At 43.6% G+C, this 19,544-nt stretch overlaps 1 protein-coding gene across 2 annotated transcripts in view; it reads right to left on the bottom strand.

The window, feature by feature from the left end:
• Positions 1 to 19,207, bottom strand: part of SCARB2 (scavenger receptor class B member 2) — a 68,079-nt gene extending 48,872 nt beyond the window's left edge. The window contains exon 1 of one of the 2 annotated variants that reach the window (XM_007165566.2): positions 18,675 to 19,207. In XM_007165566.2, coding sequence (XP_007165628.1) covers positions 18,675 to 18,791 — 117 coding nt within the window. In that variant the 5' untranslated portion in view covers positions 18,792 to 19,207. Of the gene's footprint in view, positions 1 to 5,398; positions 5,434 to 18,674 lie in introns of those variants that run through there. The other variant, XM_057546681.1, reaches the window with a different exon arrangement.
• Between the last annotated feature and the right edge of the window lie 337 nt (positions 19,208 to 19,544).

Here is a 19,544-nt window from a genome sequence, read left to right as displayed (position 1 = left end):
ACGCCAATATGAAGCCCACAGCCCTCAGAAGCCATAACAGGTTTTCTATAAATATTTGTGGTAAAGAAAGGATGCTAGAGCCATAGCTCATGGTTTCACCAAGACCAAGGCCACAGTCTGAGTAACCGAAGTGCCTTATTTGCTTTGTCACAAAGAGTCTACTGATCGGACAGCTTCCGTGGAAGTCAGGCCACTCTGAGAAGCTCCAGGCACTCCCAGCTCGCCCATGGGAGAGACCAGGAAGCGAGGCCCCAGAAGGTTACTCTGGTCCTTCAATTTGAGGTAGAACCACACCCAGCTCTACCACTTTCACCACCAGGGGCTTCACATGCATTTTCTCATCTAATCCCCAACAAACCCCTAACATAGGTTTGCATATCCCTGTTTTAATGATGAGAAAGCTAAGCCACACTGAGGTTAAGTGCTTAGGGTATTCTTTGTCTACAATCCTTCCTTTGTTTCCCACCCTTACCATGGATGATGGTCTAAATTGTGTCCCTGCCACCCCCCTCCCCCCCAAAATTCATATATTGAAGTCCTAACCCCTAGTACCTCAGAATGTGACTGTATTTGGAGATAGGGTCTTTAAAGAGAAATTAAAGGTTAAGTGAAGTCATTAGGGTGGGCTGTCATCCAACATGACTGAGGCCTCAGAAGAAATCAACCCTGTTGACACCTTGATCTCAGACTTCTAGCATCCAGAACACTGTGAGACAATAAATTTCTGTTGTTCAAGTCACCCAGTCTGTGGTATTTGTTATGGCAGCTCTCGCAAACTAATACACCATGGCCCCTCTATGGAAGGAGTATCCTTCCCACCCTACAGACTTCAGGTGTGGCAAGTAACTTGATTTGATTAACAGAATGTGAGTGGAATGGCAAAGCGCCAACTTCAAGCTGAGGCCTTAAGAGGCATGGCAAGTTTCCACCAGTCACCCTCTGTTGCCCTGTCCCAGGTAGTTGGTGATCCTTCAGCCAAGGCCCTAAAATGGTAATGTGCAGACCAGACATGAAGCCAGGAGTCCAGCCTAAGTCAGCTGACCCAGCTAAGCTCAAATTGCAGCCAACCTGGCCGTAAGGAGTATGGAGTACATGTTACTATTATAAGCCACTTAGATCTGGGGGTTGTTTGTTATCCAGCATTGCAAGAGTAGCCTGATTAATACAGCACCTAAAGTTAATAGACTGAAAGCTAATATCTAGTAGTTAACTTGTTAATAAAGAAAAACTGCATTTTTAAAGTTAAGATTACTGAAGTGCTTGAGAAGGATAAAAGCATACACAGAATAAATAAACCAGAATGCAAACAGTGACTAACTCTGCATGTTGGAATTTGGATCATTGTTATTTTCTCCTGGATGAGATTTTGTATTTTCCGAATTTTTATAATGAATAAAAAAAATTAACACCGAGAAAAATTTTTAAAAGAGGAAAATGGGATTTGCTGATAAAGACAATGTAGGGCCACTAGTGAAACAATAACTAGATTGCAAGAGAAGCATCCCCTGATATCACCTGTCACTCCCCTAGCGGTGAGGATTTGAATGACAATCAACAGAGGGACCGCTTCAAAACATGACAGAAATCACATGCTAAAACATCCTGTGACACAGAACACAACAGGATGCCAATTTTTAGTAGTCCAGGCCTCCAATTTAATAGAAGCAATGTTGCAAGGGAACTTAATGATATAACTCTATTATTCAATGGAAAATATCCCAAGAATCTCTGTAGGGAAAAACAAAGTGGCACCGGAATAAATGGATGCAGAAAACCTAAGCTTGTCAGAGCAAAAACAGTCATCTGGAGGGCTGGAAGTCAATTCACATCCATGAGTCAGCCATGTCATAGAACTGGGGACTCTTTGTGGTTTGGCATCAGTTCGGAACATCTAATCATCAGATTTCTAGCCAAACAACACATTATTGAAATATTCTTGGCCTTTACTATCAGTACTGATTTACTGAGTTGAGGTCAGATTGTTGAGATAGAAAAATTTAAAGACAAACCACGAAACCCCTTTCCTCCAAGCTCCGGGTCCAGCTCAGACTCTCTCCTTTGTGAAGCCCTCCCTGCCTGCCCCTGCACACATTACTCTCTCCCTGTCCTGGCCATAGAGCAGCCTAACTGATCATTTTAGGCAGTTTTTTAAGAGTTTCGTGGTCTTTTATCTTATCTTCTAAACAGGAGTCTTAGCTATCTGAGGAGGAACAAGGGAGAAAGTCGGGCCCAGAGAGAGAGAGAGGACAGCATAACTGGAGAGGCTTACCAGGTGGGACCCAGAGGACCTGGCAGGGTAAGGAGGGGCCTGTGGTCAAGGTTGTACAGCTGCTTCATGTCAGAACTGGGTCTGGAACCCAGTGCCCCCTTCCTCCACTCTCCCACCCCACCTCAGCATACAACATTTTAATAAAATGGGTATAAACCTACTACACATTTTAGTTATACAAGTTATATGGTAGAGTTTCTCTGGTATAAAGTATACACACAGCACCTAGAAACAGCTCAGTAACATGAATATAACCTACCTAAAACTAGTATGTTAATTATGAGAAGTGTAACACATATACAATAATTATTTGCCTCCTAGAGGATTTTGAAGGCCCACAGATACCTTCAAAGTCATCTGATTTCATTAAAATGAGTCTCTTTTCTGGGACTTCCCTGGTGGCACAGTGGTTAAGACTCCATGCTCCCAATGCAGGGGGCCTGGGTTCAATTCCTGGTCAGGGAACTAGATCCCACACACATGCTGCAGTTAAGAGTTCGCATGCCACAACTAAGGACCCCACCTGCCGCAACTAAGACCCAGTGTAACCAAATAATAAATAAATAAATACATACATACATACATTAAAAAAAAAAAAAAAAAAAGAACCTCTTTTTCTTATCCAGAAATTTCCAGAAAAAGGCAGGGCAATAATTTCTCCTCCTCCATGAATTCCTTGAGTACCCTCCCCTTAACTGGATGGATCATCCCTTCCTTTGAACCCTATAACACATTACATAGGAATTTCTTAGGAAAAAAAGTGCTCAGGACAGAAAACATCTAAAAATTGAGGTTAATTGGAATCTACATGAAGCAGGATATTAGCAACCAAAAATGAGAAGGAAAGTGCAGCTATTATATTGGAACATATTAGGTTAACAGTTGGCTTCTCAAAACAGAAGGTGCTGACCTACAAAAAAAAAAGTAGGGTTTTTAAAATTTTTCTTTACTCCTCCCCACTTCTCAAGGACAATGCAGGTTTTGGAGAAATATTGGTTCAATCCACAAAATATAGTACTAGAAAACTATATTTTCCGTCAACTTTGCTTATAAGATGCTGGGAGAGAAGAAACTGATGTGAGACAACCAGAGAAGAGCAGAAGAAAGGCATGATCAGTCAAAGGCAAAGCCACAGTCAAGGCCCTATAACAGCAGCTCGACAGCTACAAGTCCAAGGAGCCTTTAAAGTATACCCAGAGGAAGTGGTTGTTCCCTAGCCATTTCAGCCACATTCAGATATAGAGAAAGCAATTCAGATACAGATTCACTAGAATCAGAAACACACAGATCTAGCACCTATTAGTTTGTGTGTCTTATCGGTAACCCAGCACGCTAAAGAGCTAAGTGCAGCCAGTTCCTTTTGTGGGTGGAAAGAAAAATCTGTGTGTCTCCGTGATCCCTTTTTCCTAACAACTATTTAAAGCAGCGCTATACCCATGGTTTTCTTGCAAAGCGTAGAACTATACATGCAAATCATCCAAACACTGTCTGTGCCAGGCATTGCAGGTAGGAGATACCCAGCAACACAGATATGGTTTCTGTGTTCCAGGAGTTTACCCTCTGTTTGGGGGATGGTAACTCACACATGCAAGATAATCAACAATGTAAAGTAGCCCGTAAGAAATGGTCAATGAGTATACCAGGCAGTGGTCTCCGTGGTGTTCAGACAATGGATTCTACGAACTGAGATGGAGACAGGTAGTGCTTGAACTGAGCAAGGAAGAATGAATAAAAATTTGGCAAGCAGAGGAGGTCACGGGGGTGGGCTCCTTATGGATAGCTGGGGTTGATTCGACTATCCTGTCTGGCTGGGCAGAGTGAGCCCTTCCTCCCGGCCTGTTCCACGTCCATCTCTCCTGGAGCCCTCTGCTTAATCAGAAAGAGTGGATGTGGAGAAGGAGACAGTAAAAGATACAGAAGAGGGACGGTATTAGATGTGACTGGGTGTGGGTTTTCTAGGGAGTAGGGAGATTGATTTAGAGAGCTAGGTTGGGGTCCCAGGAGTCTAGATTTTACATGATATATAAGGAGGGGTTATGGAAGGTTTCTGAGCTGCAGAATACTATCAAGAGCCAGGCATTATGTTGCCGCTTTATCTCATCTAATCCCCTTAATAGTCTACAAGAGGGAAATCATCTTCCCCATCTTACACCTCAGGAGACCAAAGCTCAGAGAGGTTAGGTGAACGCCTAAGGTTTGCTAGCAGAGGGTGCAGCTAGCCTCCCACCCCAGGACTCACTGCAAACCTGGGCTCCTGGCAATGCTGAATTTTACCGGAACCTCATGCCCCTGGAAAACAGTAATGGTTCGGGAATCTCTGCTTCCGTGTTCCGGGAAATGGTTGACTGCAAAGAAACACCCTTCCCCGTGTGACTTAGATTCACAGATGTCTCTCTTGTTTACCTAAGACAAGGCTAGGCACTGACCCTCCAGATTCCCATTTGTTGCCTCATAATGATTAGCTGAACAGCTTGACCCCACTGGTCAATGGGAGCGAAATGCTGGTACAGCACGGTGACCATAGTTAATAACACTGTATTGTACACTTGAAAGTTGCTAAGAGAACAGATCTCAAGTGTTCTCACCACACACACAAAGAATTAACTCCGTGAGGTTATGGATATATTAATTAGCTTGATTGTGGTAATCATTTCACGGTGCATATCAAGCATCCCATGGTACACCTGAAATATATACAATTTTTATTTGTCAATCATACCTCAATAAAGCTGGGGGGAAAAATGTTTGTTCACCAAACTTTGGTTAGGTTTCCCTCCTTCCCAGCCCCATGAACTCCTCCCTATAAAAGGAAAATCCTTTTGGCTAAGCCTTGAGGCCCTGCAGACCACACAGAGGTTCTCCCTAATGCAAGTCCCCTTGCCCCTACTGCAAAGTCTTTTCCCCTTTACAGTCAGATTTGTTTTTTATTTGGCACTCCTAACTATTGTGCCACGTTGCCTATTTTGCACTGACACAGGCAAGAGGTGTTTCAGAAGGTTACACTGGCATACGTGGGAAGGAGGGTTTGGCTAAGGTTGTTGTAAGGATTAAAGGAAGATTCAGCAGAGCGCTTATCGCAGGCCATGCTCAAAATACTCAATAAATGGTGACTGCGATCTTGACTCTTACCATCTTCAGGATGGGGATGACAGGGTTCCAGGACTTAGTCTGAAGAAAAAAAGGAATCATGTCACTTCCATGAGTCTGCTCAAATACAGACAACCCAACAAATGTTAAACAATGAAAGAGGGGGAAAAAATAAAGTCTTTAGTCATGATTCTCTCTTCCAGCCCTACATAAAATTCAGTTTAGGTTGAAACAACAAGGAATTAGTATAAAATCGGAAATAACCAAAATGTTGAACAGGACAAGAATGACTTAGTGAATTACGATAATTCACAGGCTGGAGTAGAAAGCAATTAGAATTACAAAAACTACATAGACCTAAGGAACATGTTCATAATGTATGTTAAATGGTAAAAGCAGACAATGTAAAATATGCCTAAGTGTGGACAAAACTAGCAGATAAAATGTAAACATGAAACCAGGGGGGTGATATATAGATAATTTTACAATTTCAATCTTTTAGTTACCCTCAAAATCACTAAGCCTCCACACTAAATGTCTAATAGCACTTAACTCTATGGAACAGGATTATGAAGGGTCTTGCATTCTCTCTGTGATGTTTCTCTGCATTGTTTGGATTTTTTTTTACAACAGAAGTAAAGTAATTTTGTAAGCAGAAAAAATAACTGTTCCCTTATCATTTTTTTTTAAGTGAAAATCTAAGAAAGAAACTCAGATTCTACAAAATGTATTAACAGACCCCAAGGGAAGGCAGAAGGAGGAGATACAGAGAACCAGCTTCATCTAGCTTTTCCTCTGTCCTTGCAAAACAGAGGTAAGGTTGATGCCTCCTCAGCTGTGGTCAGTTCCCCCTCACAAGCGCCAAGGGCCTCCACCCGCCACACTGGGCTGTACAGTATTTCTTTTCCTATTATTGTCAGGACGGTTGATGTAACACTGTGTTCCTCGCCAGCTTTTCCTGACAAGCGCCACAGTGTGTGAAGAACTTCACAGTGAGAAAGGACTTGCTGCAGCAACATGGATGGACCTAGAGATTGAGATTATTACACTAAGCGAAGTAAGTCCGAGAAAGATAAATATTATATGATTTCACTTATATGTGGAATCTAAAAAGTAGTACAAATGAACTTATTTACAAAACAGAAACAGACTCACAGACCTAGAAACAAATTTATGGTTACCAAAGGGGAAGGTGGAGTGGGAAGGGATAAATTGGAAGTATGGGATTAGTAGATGCACACTACTATATATAAAATAGATAAACAACAAGGATTTACTGTATGGCAAAGGGAACTATAGTCAATATTTTGTAATAAACTATAATGGAAAAGAACTGAAAAAAAGAATATAGATACATATATATGTGTGTGTGTGTATATATGTATATTACTGAATCACTTTGCTGTACACCTGAATCTAACACAATATTGTAAATCAACTATACGTCAATAAAAAAAAGGATTTGCAACCTCGTTTATTTATTAAAGAAAATCATCTCAGAATTATGAACCCCAAAAGAGCCAGTCAGTGTGAGTGAACAGACGGTTAACTGCCCAAGTTTATCTTGCCTGGTTTGTATCCAGCTTAGCCAAAAAAGTCCAAAGACAAGGGGAAGAGTTCCCAGAAAGAAGGAAGGCAAAATCTTTCCCAGAAGGGAGGGTAAGACTAGCTGTTCTCACGACAGTCTGATGTGAACTTGTTCCTCCAAGTTTCAAGTGGATGATGAAGTTCCAGGATGGAAATAAACATTTGGTAGACTGGAGTCCTTCGCTAAACAAAGCAAATGCAAACCTACTAACAGGAAGAATCCCTGACAGCTTGCCAGAGCCACAGTGACAGCAGGTGCTGTGACAACCCGGGATTCTCCTCCACCCCCATCACCGGCCTCTCCCTGGTCACTCTTAGCTGAGTCAACACTCAAACAAGTCTCGGACCACCTTTGATTCCCTTCAAATCTTGCTCTCAAGAGTGTTGGTTTTTCCTGTACCTTTAACATGTCTCTTTTCTTCCCCAGCTAAAGGGCTGTCACGGAACCCACTGTAAATCCCAGAGTGGATGGTGTGGGGTGGTGCGTGTGCATCTGTGTGTGTGTGTCTGTGTGTGTGTACACACTAAGTAGGGAAGGGGAATGAGAGAACAGAGGGGAGTTTATAAAGACAGCTGCCAACATTTCTAAAACAGTCGCTTCTTTATTTTTATCTCCTACCCTGACATTCAGCTCAGAGAAGGACAGTTATCACTGCTAAAATGCTACTTACTGAAGGTCTCCAGGAATCAGGTGCCGTGCTAGGGCTTTATGGAAAGGATCTCTAAGCCTTACGCTGGCCCTGCAAGGTAAGAATTCCCATTTTGCAGGTAAAGAAATGGTGGCATCGGCTTTCCCAAACTCACAGAGCCAGTAAGTCAAGTGAAGTCCCACCTAGTCTAGGTCTGTGGGTTTGCAAAGCCCATGCTTGGCCACTCTAGCAGCTGCCCCACCATCGCACCCTCAGGGTAGAGCTGCCAGATTTAGTGAATAAAAACAAAGGATGCCCAAGGTTGTCCCAAATATTGCATAGGCCATGTCAAAAATGCTTTAATTCTTAGGACGCAATGCTGAAGGATTCAGGGGCAAAGTGCTGTAATATCTGCAACTTGCATTCAAATAATTCAAGAAAAAGTGTATGAGAGAGAGATGACGTCTATATAGGAAGATGCTAACAACTTATAAATTGAAATGAATCAAACTCTTACATAGACATACTCACTAAAATATTATTTGTAGTTTATCTGAAATTCAAGTTTAACTAGACATCCTGTATTTTATCTGGCAACCTACCCCAGAAAGACCGTGAAACTGTAGAGAAATCATCACTTGGGCTCCGAGACCTTCCCGGGCCACTAGACAACCCTATAACCAGCAGAGTTTTCCACTTATGCTAAATTAACAATCAGCGTAAGGTCCCAAATCAGTTTTACAATGTGACTTTGTATACTGCAGAACATGATGAATTGTTCCAGGCATAAAATGACGGCACTACCATCAAAAGCGGTATTGGAAAGATGATCAAGTTACGTGGTCAATCTGTAATGTCAGCAGCCAAGTTAATCATTTGGACTGAAAAACGTACCTTTCAGTTAATTAGCCAATATGCATATAATGAGAGCTTCCTCTATGCCCAACAAGCATAGGCCCTGTTTCAAGAAGACATTTAGCTAAGGACACAAAATTGACCTGCATGTAACAGTGCAAGGCCCAAAGAGGGGCTTATGCCTGAAATTATTTGGATCGTTTCAATTGTATGGATCCATCCTAAAATCCCCATCTGGATACCTCACAGGGTGCTCAACAGCAACGTGACCAAAAAAGGGACTCATGATCTTCTCCCCTAATCAATCACTCAGTCCTATTGAGTTTACCTCCTCCCCTTCTCCACTTCTATTCCTGTGCCTATTCCATCACCGGCGTGGACTGAGGCAATACTGTTCAGTATTAGCTAGTCTCCTCATAGGTAATTAGGTAACAGGTAGTCTCCTAACTGCTCTCCTTCTCTCCAGCCTTGGCCCTTTCAAAGCTATTATCCACATCAGCTTCCAGAGAGTTCTATCAAAAGTGCCTATCAGGACAGACACTCTCCCTACTGCTCACAGGATAAAGTCTGAGGTTCTTGACCTGACGCAGCCCGTCACCTGCCATCCTCTGTCATCCCCTGACAGGTCCTTTAAGCACCAGCAACACTCAACTGCCCACCTTCCCCCAGGTATGGGCTGGATTAGCTGCTTCTGCTGAGAGCTGACATGAGTTGGTACAGCCACAAGATACAACACATCCAAGCCAGCCTGACAGAGATCTTTCGGGAAGGCAGCACAAGGATGGCTGCTGAACCGGCTGTCCTGGTATAAGCCACGTCCAGATGATAAAAATAAGCACTCAGGGAATTGCATTGGGCTTGATGGGAGTAAGTAATACTTTAAAGGAAACTTCCAGGCTTCAAGAGCACTGCTGGTTGTTCTTTTAGTTCAATAAAGTGCTACTTAATAATTAAACAGAAACTCAGCAACCATGTTGCCATCTACACCATCTGAATTCACCCGGAGATGATGCAGACCAACTTTGAGAACCTGATCTAATAGCATGTGGATGATTCTCATTGGATTCCAGATTAATAAAACTCACCATATAGCAAAACACCAGTTGGTTTGCATTATTTTAAAAATTTCTCCCTGAAATTAAGCAAACCCAATGCAGACTCTTATAGTAATGTAAGTAATTTGCACTATTTACCTTTTTAAATTCTCTGTTGAGGTAAAAGAAATACGCTGCCATTAACATTTTACCCTTATTCTCTGACCTTATTTTAACTCAAGAACAAATGCCTTGGCTTTTTTTTTTAATGTCACTGTTGTTGAACTCATTTTGCTTTAATTGCAACTCCAACAATTTCGGCTAATGAGATCTGACAGTTGAGGTTCAAATGTTAGTTTATGTGTAAGCTGCTACTCTGTCTATAAAATGACATACAAGGGGGGCTTCCCTGGTGGCGCAGTGGTTAAGAATCTGCCTGCCAATGCAGGAGACACGGGTTCAAGCCCTGGTCCGGGAAGATCCCACATGCCGCGGAGCTACTAAGCCTGTGCGCCACAACTACTGAGCCTGCGCTCTAGAGCCCGCGAGCCACAACTACTGAGTCCATGAGCCACAATTACTGAAGCCCATGTGCCTACAGCCCATGCTCCACAACAAGAGAAGCCACCGCAGTGAAGAGTAGCCCCCGCTCGCCACAACTAGAGAAAGGCCGCGCGCAGCAATGAAGACCTAATGCAGCCAAAAATAAACAAATAAATAATTTATAAAAAAAAAAAAACTTGACCTTTAAAAAAAAATTACATACAAGACAAGAAGGTGGAACAGTTATCCTGAAAAAGCTCCTGCTACAAAATACACACTAGAGTACTTTTTAAACGCTTCCAGGTAATTACAAATGTGACACCAAGGTTGAGACTGCCAGCCTAAAGAAAAAGCAGCCACCAGACATAAAGTTAATCAAAAAGACCAGGTGAAAATTGGGGAAATATATGTGGATTCCAGCCAGCAGGGGGTTGGGGGGAAGAGGCTGAAGGAGTGGATGACAGAAAGTATTTTAAGATGTGAATAAATAAGAAATGTGGCCGTGACAATAATGCTGGGTTCTGTGTATAACCTGTAGAGCCAGTCATTCTTTTACAACCTGTTTGGTTGCGATTATATATCCCAAAGATGAAATAAGTAATGTTCTACGTCTCCTCTTCCCTCCATTACTGTGGACTATCAGAAATATAGTATTAAAAGTAATATCCTTAAAATGGGACTTGCAAGAGTAATGATTACATTCCCATAACAATGGCATTCTGCCTTGCTTTCTCTAGAAAGAGTAGAAAACTCAGATGCCAAAGGAGCCACGTGGGAAAGGGCAATGAGTGAAGCAGGTACAGGTTTGTACATATTTGCAAGCCAAATCCTAGCAATAATATTCACTTCTACACAGAAATATGCCCTCTCCCATTTTTGCTAAACACATTTTGTTAAACACAGGCTATCTTTCATTTTCCTTCTTTTGGTAAAGAGCATCAGACACAAACAGATATTTCTCTACTCTAGGAAAGACAGCAGAGCAAGCACCATGACAAAGGGCCCCTTCACTGAGCCTTGCGGTCAGGGGACAACAGGGGTGTGACCGTGGTGGGAACAGGGAGGGAGGTTAGCAGCCTCTATTCTGCCCAGGCTACTGACACACAGGACTGTGATGGGGTCAGCACGGCAAAACAGCCGCATGTTTCCGGAGAAGCTGGAAAGCTGGATTATTTGGTGAATTTTCCAGATTTTAAAGGCATAAACTATTAGTGAGGCAAACGCGACCACTGGCCTACAGAGCGGAACAAAAATGTGAAGCTAAATAACAATATACAAACAAAATCATCCTGAAGATGTTAAGTTTTCGTTCTTCCGTTCATCCACGCAATGTTTAATGACCATCTACTTTGTATGACATTCATTCAGCAGGTTGGGAAGAGGATACAAAGTTACATAAGGCAGGACCCCTACCTTCAAAGAGAGCTTTCAGGCTAGCTTTAAATACTAAATTGTGTCATATGAATAGAAAATCCCTGGTAGGCCTGAGGCTAGAGGGGAGTTATCAAGGAATTCAATTATGGAGCTGCTTACGTTCTAGTCTAGCTTGTTTCACATGCAGGAAAAGACAGGAGATTTGCTGAACCTGCATCACCGATGGCCCAAACTACTACCCTTCACACTGGACTAATGAAACTAAAAGGACATATGAATATATATTGAGTTGGCCAAAAAGTTCGTTCGGTTTTAAGTAACCATAAAAGACACATTTTTCATTTTCACCAAGAGTTTTATTGAACATTCACTAACCAAATGAACATTTTGGCCAACCCAGTAACAAACTAAACAAAATCCTGGTGGTTTGAAAACATTAATAATATAGCTTCCAAACTGGCCTTACAGAAATAAAGCAGAGACATTATGTTATTTTTAAAATTATTCTAAAAATCAACAAAATTAATTAAATGAAAACCAGATCAGTAGTTCTCGAAGGGTGGTCTGAGGACCTCTGGGGGTCCCCAAGACCCTCTCAGGGGGTTCCTCAAGGTCAACTCTATTTCCATAATAATACTAAGACATAATCTGCCTTTTTCACTCATTCTTTCGTGAGCATACAGAGGAGCTTTCTAGAGGTCACACAGCTTGTAATGATGTCATTGCTCTGACAGCTAACGGAATATGTGCTTGTGTATTCTTGTGTTTTAAAAATGTATCCGTTTTAATTTCTAATATTGTAAATATCAATAGATATAACCCACAGAAATATAGGTTCTTTGGGGTTTTCAATAATTGTTAAGAGAATAAAAGGGTCTGAGCCCCAAAAGTCTGAATTAGATCATAAATTCCATAAGGGTAAGGGCTGTGCCTCATTTACTATTGTATCCGTAGCTCTTAGCACACTGCCTCACAAATGGTTCACACTCAGTAAATACTGATATTTGCTAAATAAACAGATGACTGCCAAAGAATATACCTAAAAGTGCTTTTGGATATAGAGAGCAAACACTGAATGTAGCCTTTATTTTCCTCGGTTGCTTTTGACTAGTTACCAGCTTTGATAAAAAACAGTCGCTTCATGTAATGTATCATGTATACAGAGTATATATCTTGATGATATAGGCCATTAATGCCCAGTCACTTGGCCAACATCCTGTGTTTTCATTAATGATCTTATAATCCCACCTGCCGATTCTTCCCTGGGAAACAAGCAAGTGTCTGGCAGAACAGATGGCCCCTTCACTGCGGCCTGACAATGAAATCTTGTACTTTATTCAACGAGAAAACAAAAACGATTCTCACAATCTAGAACCTTCCTCTCCCTCCCTAAAGATATCTCCTTTAATGTAAACCTGCAGAATAATAGTAATTACTAAGAGTAATAGCCCCAACTAGAATTATCAACTCTTTTATATGTTAGTCATACCAGATGAAATTAAAAATAAATATAGAGGGCTTCCCTGGTGGCACAGTGGTTAAGAATCTGCCTGCCAATGCAGGGAACACAGGTTCGAGCCCTGGTCTGGGAAGATCCCACGTGCCGCGGAGCAACTAAGCCCATGAGCCACAAGTACTGAGCCTGCGCATCTGGAGCCTGTGCTCCGCAACAAGAGAGGCCACGACAGTGAGAGACCCGCGCATGGCGATGAAGAGTGGCCCCCGCTCGCCACAACTAGAGAAAGCCCTCGCACAGAAACGAAGACCCAAAACAGCCAAAAATAAATAAATTAATTAATTAATTAATTTAAAAAAAATAAATAAATAAATATAGCAAATTAAAAATAAATTAAAAATAAATAGAAGCACCCTATTTCTCTAAAGTATATGTATTACTATATATGCACAATGAAAAAATGTAGATTAATCAACAATATATTTAACAGTGGTTATCTTTCTTTTATTAATTTTTGTTGTCTGACTTTTTACAATGGCACGTATTTTTTTACCAGAAAAATAAACAAAAATAAAGAATAAAATACAAAGTTTAAAAAAAAAAAAAGAATTGCCATCTCAAGGAGTGAAGACGTGGGTTAACGTAATCACCATCCAAACCAGTCACAGACTTCATGGTTAGCTCTTTGACCTGGGTGCTGTTTCTAAGGACTCTGATTCAGCAGGGCTGGTGGGGTCTCTATTTTTTAAATTTCTATAGGTGATTCTGACGTGGTTCCCTAGAGTCTAGAGACAACACTGAGAACCACCGGTTCACTCCATTGTCTTAACCATTAGTAATGAATGCACGCACGGTCACCATGAATTAGTAACAGCTGGAAGAAACGTAATATGATTTTGATGTCACCAGCTCATGTTTCTAAAAGCCAGGGAGGAGTTGGATAATTTTGCTTAGGAGTTAAAGAATCTGGCAAGGATACGGCCTCTGTTTACAGATCTATGGTTTCTGCTTGTGCTGAGCCAATCACGTGACTCTACCACGAATCCGGGAAGAAGGAACTGAGAGATGAAGCACGTTCATGGGAGGCTCAGTAGCTGAAGAGTCATATAGGGTCAGGGCTGGGGAAGCTCCAGATGAGGAAACAGCCTGCGCCCAAGGAATCAGAGGAAGCTGGTTGGTGGGGAAAACAGAGGAACGAGTGGGAGACACAGAGTGTGCCTGGTCCTGCTGACTTTCCAGTTTCTACTGGATTGGTAGGAGGCCTGACTGTGCTGTGGGTCTCACCCTTGGATTTCTATGAGCTTCCTCTTCTGGCTTTATAAAAAGCCGGCTAGCTCGTTCTTGAGCTCGCGTGAGGGTGCCTCGTTTCCTCAGAGAGCATTGCTCCTCTTTAATGCCAAGAAGTGGAGGACAATGTGATATGCGAGGGTAGAATTTACTGTCACCAGGAATCTTTTGAAAGGAAAGAAGGTGCTAGTAACTGCTCCAGGATAACAGGTGTAAATAAGCCAGAATTGTCACAGGCAACGGGATGTAGGGTCACCCTCAGGATGGGAAAAGTGAATTAGGAGACCCAGCTTGCCCCCCAAGCCTCTCCATTTGGACTTTGGTAAGTCACTTATCTACGTATCCAGTGTCATATAGGTGTAAAGGTAATTCGATACCCACCACCATCCATTTCAAAATTGACACAGTCTCAGTTTCCTTGACTAGAAAATAACAGATTAAGTGATGCCTAAGGTTTTTTTCTTAATCTAAGATTCTATGTCTTCTTAACTCTGAAAAGAGACAACTAAGGAGATGAGGTAGCCGAGCAAGAAGGAGCCCTTTAAGATTACATATACTTGATTGTCTTTACATAAACAACAATGAAGATGTTTTACTCATTTGACTTTAAAAAAGACCCCACATATTCACCAATCAATGTTGTTTGGTTAAATTATCAGTGATTATATTTTATTTCTTGAGGCACTAGAACAGCTCCAAAGTTGCTTTGGCTCCGATGGAGGCCAGCTGGTACCTGCCTAGAGCCTCAGGTTCTGGCAAAGGGTAAGGGAATCTGTCCTGTTTGTCTCATCGCGGAGACCTAAGGCTATTGTTCTTCCTTGGTCTGTGAATAGGAAGCAAAGCGTCAACAGTCTCTTGCCCTCTCACTGCTTCCCTTGCCAGCCCATCTCTTATTAGCCAGCCCTGACTTCGGCCAGCTCTATGTCCTCATTTCTGGGAGATGTTTAAACCGTCAACAAGCCTAAAGGCAAATTTAACATCCTGACCTGCAGAGTTGTTCTCAAGCACAGGTCGTATGCCTGTGTCATAGAATCTCAGAAATTTGAAGCTAGAAGGAACTTTATCTACTATATAAGCTTCAGTTCCTAGATAAGAAACGAATAGCTGCAAACAATAACAAATGTTTACTGTTGTCCATACAAATACTTTGCCTATACAAATAACAATAACAAAGTCAGGTGCTTGGGAGGGACTGTGCTATATGCTTTCCATCAATCCTTTTATTTCATTCTTGCACCAACCCAAAGGTAGGTATTCTTATTACCCCCATTTTCAAGATGAGGAACCTAACGGTTTGAGAGGTTCAATACTTTGCTACTTGGCTTGTCCAATTTAATCCAAGTATTTGCTAGTGACAGAAAAAGGAGTTTTAACCAAGTTCTGCTGATTCTTAGGACACTGTTCTTTCAACTAAAACGATCAAAAGTGAGGCAGCAGGCTTTTTAGCTACCTACCATGTACCAGGCACTACACTAGGTGCCAGAACAATTAGCAGGGTTACCAAATGAAATGTCCCGAAAAATCCTGCCCTTCCAGGTTCTAGGGAGGAAAAGAGATTGCTGGGTCTCTGCAAAGCTCTGTCTTCAGGGAGGTTAAAATGCTCGACAGGGAAGGCCTAGTTAATGCTCAGAGTATCCCCCAGGATGCAGGTGTGGGCCAAGGAGGGAAGCATTACTCTGCCTCTTCTGCAATTGAGAAAAGTAAAGAGAAACAATTACAGGGCTTGCCCAATGCAAGGCATAATATAACAAGCCAAGAATGGAACCAAACTGTCTGGGTTCCTTCCACTCTATTCAATGGCCAAAATTAAAATCTCCCTTCAATCATCCCTGGCTACTGTGGGGATCATAGATGATTATCACATGAGACAAATTCTTCTAATAGGAATTATGTTACTAAGCTTCTCACAATTAACCCAACCTACTCATTTGATTTTCATTCTTTTTCTCTCTTCTCTTTTTGATGTAGACAAGACAGGACACAGTCTTCAAATGAAAAAAATTAAGAACTGGGAGTAACAGGGTGGATTATATTACAAGTATATTAAAGTCAAGTTATGAATGAATTTTTCCATAACAACATTAATGGAAAGAATGATGGCAGCCATAACTGATCACCTATTCCATGCCTGATGCTGGGCTCAGATTACCTCACTCAGTCTCACAACAGCACACACAGAGGCAGATCCTGGGTTCGTGTGAAGCTTATACATGGTGTGGAGGCCCTCCCTAAGAAAAGAAAATTTTGGATACAGAATTAGGTAGAAGGCTTTGGAAGGGCCTATGCACACGAGGGACCCAAAGCTTGAGCTTTGTGAGCTTCATGGTAAATGCACCGCTGTGCCCAAGATGGCTAACATCCTCACTTCAAGGAATGAAATTGAGGCTCAGAAAAGTAACTTGCCCAAAGTCAAAAGGTTTGAAAATGTCAGGGCTAGGATTTGAGCACAGGGTGCCTGACCTCAAATCTCATGTATTTTTTCTTTGCTTACGTGCCTTCTAACGAAAATAAAACTGTTATCGTTTACAAATAACTATACGTACTAACTATACCCCATGAAAAGTACACTCATTTTCTCTAATAATTCTTATAGTCCTTCTATTTACGTGAGTTGTTATTAACCCCATTTACAGATGGAAAAACCTAAAATCAAGAAAGGTTAAGCACCAGCCAAAGGTAACCTAGCTAGTACACAGTGGAGCCAGGATTCATGCCCACGAATTGACCTGCTGAGTCCTTACTCTTTCCTGCCATCTCACGCTAACATCCTACAGGTGATCCAGGAAAGCAGAATGGTAATGATGGTAATGCGTGACCTCTGGTTGCCTTACAATATTCCCACACCTGTCCACAGAAACTAGCCCTCTCATTTAGTTTCACATACCACATTGTGCAATATTCCTTAGCAGAGTGAGGCAATTCTGAAAGTTCACTTCCTCTGTACTATAATTTATCAGTCAGATCAGAGTTCATTCCTCATGGAAAAAACCATCTTTAAAAGCCAATTACCAAATATCAACACCAACTCAAGTCCCAGCCAAGCTGCCTTACAGCCCACCCCCCCCCAACCCCCGGCATCCTCCCTGCTGACCGCCCATGAATGTAGACCCACAGAGCATCAGAAGGCTGATAATATCTGAGACACGGGGGAGATCACTCAACCTACAGGGCTCTCCTGAAACAGCCTTTCAAAGCCACACAAGAAAATTCAATTGACTGCAATTGGATTGCTTAACTCTAGTCACTCAAGCAAGAGGTTACATCCTTAAACAATCGTGCCGTGGATTTGCAGGTGGACAAGCGTGGAGAGATTCAATTTAGTTTTTTCTTTGAACATGGGTGCTCAGAGAAAACAATGGCCTTTGAGAAGCTCAGACAGTGGGCCTTGTCTCCCACTGGCAACGTGAACTTAAAAAAAATTAAACTATGCTTTACCATGGCATTTTTTTTAAGTTGCCTTTACCGTCAGATTTCAAGTAATTGATGGCCTTTAGAAAAGCCTCTATTAAAGGAATATGTCTTTTGCCACCTGGAACAAAACAATTTTGCTAACTGGGAGTGCAGTGATCAATCTTGGAGGAGGACCAGGGCTTTTATTATCTGGCCAACTGCAAGCGTCAACCAGTGGAAGAAATTAGGCATGCAGTTATGGGTGCTAACAAGAAAGGCTGCTCCGATAATCTTTTTTTAAAGGAAAAAGCGATCCCATTAACTCTCTCCGGTTCCTCTTTCCACACAGATTGGTGGGTGTGGGTGAAAGGGCAGAAGAAATGACTACTGGTGAAATCACAGGATGGAAAAATCTGAAATGACCAGCTATCCAGCGCACACATCTAGGGGGAAGAGACGGGCTCAGATTCTTTTAAGGATCTAAATGTATCTCTGCCTGAAGCTTATGGCTGTTTGAGAAGAGCAAGAATCCACGGTGAAACAAAGCAACACAGACTGCTGGTACAAGATATCAAACATCTAAGTCGGCCGGTAAACACAGACTCTGATGGACTGGAAAGTCACCCAGTCCAGAGGCCTGGCCTGGCAACCAAGGGCGGGCTCAGCCCAGGAAGGCAAGGACACAATAGACCACACACCCGCTTCTCATCCCCACCCCACATCACTTCCAAGGCCACAGCAAGCAGCCAACACACCTGTGGGGTCTTTCATTTAGTTTTGTTTCTTCATAAAGTGGGAGGGAAATGAGTTTGGGCCCAACAGAAATTGGGGCGTAGGGAGGGCTCAGGGTGGGCGGGGATGCAAACGACAGAAGAGAAGTGGAATCTTTCTTTAAAAGTCTAGATCCGTAGTCTCGTTTATTATTCTAAAAGGAACAGAAGCGTTCTCATTCCTCTCCTCCTTTAACCCTTACCAACCCACCCCAAGAAGACAAGGAGGAAAGCAGGGCTCTAGTCTAGAGGGTTCGCTGGGGTGCAGATCCTCCCTGCACAAGGTTTAGCAGAGGGAGGGTGGGCTGGAAGTGTCCTCCCAACACACGCGCGCGCGCGCACACACACACACACACACACACACACACACACACACAGCCGGCCACGCCTCACCTTCTCGATCGTCTGGTCCACGGCCTTCTGGAAGACTCTGGCCACCAGCAGCGTGACGCTGGTCACCAGCAGAAGCAGGGACAGCGTCCCCACCACGTAGAAGCAGCACCTGCCCATTCCGCGTACCGCTCACGGGCCGGGCGGCCGGCGACTGGACGGGAAGGAGGGAGGGAGGGAGGCGCCGCCGCAGTAGCGGCCGGAAGGCCCGGGGCCTTCGGGCGCCTGCGGCCCGGCCGATGCGCGCGGCTCCCGACTCCGCGGCCCCCCGCCGGCCGATGGGGAGTGGAAGGCCCGCTTTGGTTTCGCTTTCCCTGGCCGGGGCAGCCGCGACGCCCTTGTGGCGCAGCTCGCGAGGAAAAGGGAGCGCGCAGGGCGGAGACGCTCGCCAGCCGGGCTCTCCGCAGCCCCGGGAGGCGACAGCCGGCAGCTGCGCGGGGAAGCGGGCGGGGCGGAGGCTGAGCCCGCAGTCATGTGCCCCGCAGCGGCTGCCGCGATTCGGCCCGCGCGACCCGCGGCCAGTCCCGGCGGCCCCCCAGCGCCAGCGGCTCCCTGACGCCCGCCCGGCAGCGCCCCTCGCCCCCTCGTCGCAGACCCCGCGCCCACCCCGGAAAATCGCCTGCCCTCCCCGGCTCTACCGCCTCCTCAGATACGAGCTGCGGGCCTACCGAGTGCCAAGCACGGGGGATTCAGGATGGATACGACACTGCGCCTGCTCTAGACGAGCTCACAAGTTAGCGGGGACACTGTGAACCGTAATTAAGGCGCAATGTAACAAGTGCTTTTACGAGGGGCGTGCTGAGATCTGTGCCTACCACACCTCTGCCCCGGCGACCTAGGACCTCACAGTTGAACTGGGTCTTGGGGGATGGG

This window comes from Balaenoptera acutorostrata, chromosome 5 (genome assembly GCF_949987535.1).
Source record: "Balaenoptera acutorostrata chromosome 5, mBalAcu1.1, whole genome shotgun sequence".
In the NCBI taxonomy this organism is placed as follows: domain Eukaryota; kingdom Metazoa; phylum Chordata; class Mammalia; order Artiodactyla; family Balaenopteridae; genus Balaenoptera; species Balaenoptera acutorostrata.
Note: the sequence above shows the minus strand (reverse complement) of the source record. Positions and strands in the feature narration are given on the sequence as shown.